The sequence below is a fragment of the Pteropus vampyrus genome, unplaced genomic scaffold (genome assembly GCF_000151845.1).
Source record: "Pteropus vampyrus isolate Shadow unplaced genomic scaffold, Pvam_2.0 Scaffold61, whole genome shotgun sequence".
NCBI classification, from domain to species: domain Eukaryota; kingdom Metazoa; phylum Chordata; class Mammalia; order Chiroptera; family Pteropodidae; genus Pteropus; species Pteropus vampyrus.
The window spans coordinates 127233-132555 of record NW_011888842.1 but is presented as its reverse complement, the minus strand read 5'-3'; the positions used below and the strand labels follow the sequence as shown (position 1 = coordinate 132555).

General features: G+C 42.0%; 1 protein-coding gene across 7 annotated transcripts in view; it reads left to right on the top strand.

Moving 5' to 3' along the window:
- The first annotated feature begins 431 nt into the window (after positions 1–431).
- CDC26 (cell division cycle 26) overlaps positions 432–5323 on the top strand; it is a 7195-nt gene continuing 2303 nt past the window's right edge. Inside the window, exons 1-4 of one of the 7 annotated variants that reach the window (XM_023531062.1) lie at positions 471–606; positions 1198–1289; positions 2179–2289; positions 2791–2884. In XM_023531062.1, the coding sequence (XP_023386830.1) occupies positions 2804–2884 (81 nt within the window). In that variant the 5' untranslated portion in view covers positions 471–606; positions 1198–1289; positions 2179–2289; positions 2791–2803. Of the gene's footprint in view, positions 607–1197; positions 1290–2178; positions 2290–2762; positions 2885–5323 lie in introns of all 7 variants that reach the window. The other 6 variants (XM_023531061.1, XM_011360899.2, XM_011360897.2 and 3 more) reach the window with 6 other exon arrangements.

Genomic DNA, 5323 nt, shown 5'->3' with positions numbered 1-5323 from the left:
TCCATTTTTGGACCAGTCCGAAGAGGTCTTTACAGTTCGCGGCTGTACGCGAGATGCAAACGAGCTTAAAGCACATGAAAGCCCTTAGGAATAAGGAAAATGCTGCTCGGGAAAAGACAAGACTGAATCTCATGGCCTTCCTCTTCAGCTCCGCCACCGCCTTAGCCCGTCCCCTAACGGCTCCACTCCGCAGGGGCCTCCCCGACCCCCTCGGCGCTCCCCAGGGAGAGCTCAGATCTGTACCGTGGAAGTGGCTCGTGAGGTAGCCATGCTGGGATCCAGAGCCGCGAAGATCCAGCAAAGCCTAGCTCTAAGTTTCAGACAATTCACCGCGCGCCGAGCAAAGCGGAACTACGTCACCGACCGGAAGTGGTTCGAGAGTTACGCAACGTCCAGGGAGGCGTGGAGCACGATGGGAATTGTAGTAGGAACGATTGTGGGCGCGTCGAGAGGTGTGACCCGTACAACCTCGGAGAAACGCACGCGAAGGTCGAGGTTCCGCGAAGAGACAGTCTCAGAGCAGTCTGGGAAGTGTAGTTTAGTTGGCTTACATTCATGGTGGGTATCGTGCTTCCGGGAACCGGGGCTGAGCAGGATTGAAAAGAGGTAGGAGGGTCGAGTCGCGCGGCTCTGGGCGAAACTCCTGAGCGAATCGAGGGCTTCTGGGGCCTGCAGGCTCTTCTGGCCTTACAAGCGGTTTACGTTGTCTTGGAGCCGGGGACCATGTTGCCATGGAAGCCGTTGCTCTGAACTCACGAGTGCTGCCCTGGAGCTGTGGTGGGATTGCTGTTCTCTGCTGTCGGGAGGTGCTCTCCTCGGGGCTTCTCTCTAAGCTTGGTGAATTTAAGGTGGATTTGGGCAGCAACAAGAAATTAAGCTTAAAGAGCCCTCTAGCACCAAAGTAAAGACCTGGAGGAGCCACGGCCTGATTTTATTGTTTTCAGCCCCTTCTTTGTATCAGATTCTGAATGAGATTATGGATGCGAGGCGTCAGGTACACGCAGACAACTCTGGCATGGCCTCGTTGTCCTCTGGGTGCTGGGGAATCGGAGATAAACAAGACAAGGTTTTTGCCCTCGTGGTGGGGGCTGGAGATGCTGAAAATATTGGTGTTTCCCGCTCCTCTCTGCAAGAACAGTTACAATAAAAATGGCTGTTATTTATTGAGCGTTTACTAAATGCCAAGTTATATTCCAGGAACTTACTCCGCATTACGTCATTCAGTGCAAACAAAAACAGTATAAATACGGAAACTAAGAACTAGTGAAAGATGATGCTAATTGTTCAAGGTAAGCAGTGGATGGTATTAGAACTTCTGCCCTCTAGTCTCCAGGGCAAGCACTTTTTACCCATTACCCTATACTGCTTCCTGGTGGCTAGCTTTTCAATTTGCACGAAAGTTAAGACAGTGCAAAGCAGTGTTTTTCTTTTAAGCATCTCTCTCCGCGAACGTACCATTTATCTGCATTGGAATCAAAATAGTATCTTACTTAGTACAGAGCAATTTGAAATGTGATGTGGTTTTATGTTGGTTTGATAATATCACCTGTATCTATCCCAAGATTCATGGGAGAGAGAAGGAAACATTTCCTTTGTATATGTCGCAGTCCTATATACATCCTAGATACATGTAATAATAATGATAATAATAATGATAATAGATAAAGGAGCTTTCACGTATTCCCATTTATTATCACAGAGTTTCTGTGTTATAAAGAATGGGAATGCAAAAGCATAGCACAGTGCTCAAGTAAAGCTCATTTCACTTTATTTTGGATCTCTGGTTTATTCATCAAAACATTTACTGTCTGGTTATATTTACACTCTACTGGATGCTGTTGAGAATATAAAGATTATGACATCTACAGATTTTAAACTTGGGGAATTTTATTTTTTCCTCCAAAAAATGTTTTTTCTTAGCATAAGCATTACCTGGGTTTTCCGACTGGTGTGTTTTCTTGAGCCACTTTTCATCCTTCTCTCTGCGTGGAATAATACCCTTACTTCCCTTTCTCTGCCTGCCCTTCACAACTTAACTAAGACATCGTCTCCTCCAGGAAGTCTTTCATGTCCCTGTCCACCCCATGTTCAGCCCAGAGTGGATGGGCCTGTGTGATGCCATTACATTATCCTCATCGGAGTTCTTAGAACACTATATGAAATTTTCTGTCTCCACAGACTGTGGCTGTTATCTTTTAACTCTGCAGCTGGAGCACAAGAAGTGTTTGTTTAATGAAGGACCTATCCATTTAGGACCGTTTTAGACTGTGAGGATAATCCTGTGAATAGGTGAGTTAGAGGGAGTTTCACAAGATTTAGTAAACTGATTTTAGCACTCAAGAGTTATCACATATAGCTCATAATTCTCATGTAGAGTTGATCAAATTTAATGGCTTGTATATTTGCCCACTAACACTACTGAATTAAGATGTGATATTTTAACGTTATTCTCTTAGCTAGAATATATCTTTGTGACTGTAGCATGAGAGTAAAGTGATTGTTGCTTAGAATTTTCTTTCATATGCAGCTTGCTATTTTAAGTTTTTGAAGAAAGAGTTTTTTGGAAATACAGAGTGGTGGATCTCCATCATGTAATAAAAATGTAATATTCAGACACCTAAAGACTTAGAAGTCTATGTGTGAATCCAGATGAGTCTTCTGCATTGCTATTCATTTTAGTGTGCATTTTTACAAAGCGATCTTATATTTGTAGCTGAGATTTATCTCCTTCAGTTTTTCCTCTTCTCTGCCATTTTTAACAGTTAATAGTTCACCGGGTTTGGTCCTTAGTGTCGACTTCAGTATGCTGCGACGAAAACCAACCCGCCTGGAGCTGAAGCTTGATGACATTGAGGAGTTTGAGAACATCCGAAAAGACCTGGAGGTAAGAGTACAACTTTCAAAGCCTTAGGAATATTTAAAACAACTCTGACTTTCGAACTTCAGACTCTTATACCAACAGCTTATTTGAAATCTCTATCTAGATGCTTTATAGGCAGCTCCAATTTAATGCATTAGTTTCCTGTGGCTGCTGTAACAGATTACCACAAACTTGGTGGTTTAAGACAACAGAAATGTATTCTTTCACATATCTATAGGCCAGAAATCTGAAATCAGTATCATTGGACCAAAATCAGGGTGTTGATAGGACCATGCTCCTTTCAGAGGCTCTAGGGGAGAATCTATTCCTTGACTCTTCCAGCTTCTGGTGGCTGCTGGCATTGCTTGACTTGTGGCCACATCACTCATATCTCTGCCTCCATGATCACACTGCTTTCTCTTCCCATGTCTGTGAGATCTCCCTCTGCCCTTTCTTATAAGGATACATGTGATAGCATTGAGGGCCCAATCAGATAATCCAAGATAATGCCCCCATCTCAAGATCCTTAATTTAATCACATCTACAAAGGATCCTTTTCCCATATAAGACTACGTTTACAGATTCCTGGGATAGCTTTGGGGGACATTATTCAGCCTACTACACTTAACATTTTAAAACAAAAAACTCTTGATTTCTTCCTCAAGCCAGTTTCACCTCAGTGTTCCCCATGTCATTATCTATGCAGTTGCCCAAGCCAGAAACCTAGGAGTCACCACCGAGTTCTTCCTTTCTTCCACCCTTTGTATACTAACCCTTTGATTCTACCTTTAGAACCATCCATACCTTTTTATCTACATAGTTATAACCCTAGTCCAAATAACCATCACATTTCTCTGTACAATTTCGGTAGCTTCCTCAGTGGTCTTTCTTCTTCCATTTTTGTTTCTTTAATCCATTCTCCATCAGATACCTAGAATGATCTTTAACAATTTTAAGATCATGTCATTCCTCTGCTTAAAATTCTTTAATGGTTTGTCGCACTGAGAATAAAATCTCAATTCCTTGTCATGGCCTACAAGGTTGTGTATGTCCTGGCTCCTTTCAGTTTTCACTTCTTGTCACGCGCCGCCTTGCCCTCTGTACCCCCCAGACACACTGGCTTTCTTACATTTCCTTGAACATGCAAAACTATCACTCATGGCCTTTGCAAGTATTATTTTCCTTTGCCTGGAGTGCTTTCTCTTTCTTTATGTCTCAGTTTAAATGTCACTTCCTCAGTCTGAGAGGCCTTTTCTGACCCTGCCCATGTTGGGTGTGTCATTCTTATCCATGCTGTCTCCATCCCATGAGGGTCTCTCAAAGCACTTTATTCTTTGATTCTGTAGCATTTATTGTAATTTACAATGATTTGCTTGTTTATTGTAAAACCATTTACATTAGGAACCTTGATTATAGAAATCATGTCTGTCTTCACTGTTGCATCTGGTACGTAGTTGGAGCTTAGTATGTATTTTTAGGTGTAGCCTTACCCCACATTAATAAAATTCTTCAGTGGCCTTCAGAGTAAAGTTCAAATTCCTTAGGGTGGCATACAAGGCCTTTTGTGACCTGGTCCTTGCTCATCCACTTTATCTTCCACTGCTGAGTTATCTTAACTTTAATCTTTAGTGCCTGTGCACACTCTGTCCCCTTTACCTGAAATGCCTTTGCCTTTCTTTGCCAGGCTAACTCCTACTCATCTTTTGACTTAGCTCCTTCCAGAAGTCTTCTTTGACTACCTGCCCTTGGCTGGGTTAGGTTCAGCCTCTTCCCCCTGTGCTGACCTCTCTCATAGGTACTAATACTCTCTGTTGTAATTTTCTGTTTTTCTGCTCCCCATCCTCCATATGCTCCTTAAAGGCAGGAATTAGTATATTCTTCTTTGCATCCATTCCCTGCAATACCAGGCCCAACAAGCGCTCAGTACAAGTCTATTTTCATTTGTCATCTTAGTAGATATTTTTTACTGTATGATAGAGGACATTACATCTTGTACACATCATGAACATGATGGCTTTACAGTGTATTGTATATGCTTCTTATTAAGAAAGATAACTTGGATTTCTTTTCCTTCTTCCTCACTCCAGGAGACTTTAGTGTTCTCTAAGCTTTATAATATTTTTGCTTTTTAAAAGCTCATATTAATAGTCTCATTAAGGATGAATGTTAATATGGTTAAAGTTCAGTTGTAATGAGTGTCAAAAGTGCTAACATACGGAAGGAACTCTTACTCTGCAGACAGCTCACTATTGCATTAGTCTCTCTACTGAAGGCAGTTATCCAGTGGGTTTGACTTGTTTTAGAGCAGCTTAGGAGAGAAGGGTAATTTTCCCCTGCTGAACTAAAACGAAACCAGTAGAAAACTGGTATTCCATTTGTTATTGAAATTAGTTTGATTACGTTTTGCTGACTGGATTCTGAAATAGTCAGCAGTTTCTCACAGTGAGAAGCCTTGTATTTTTT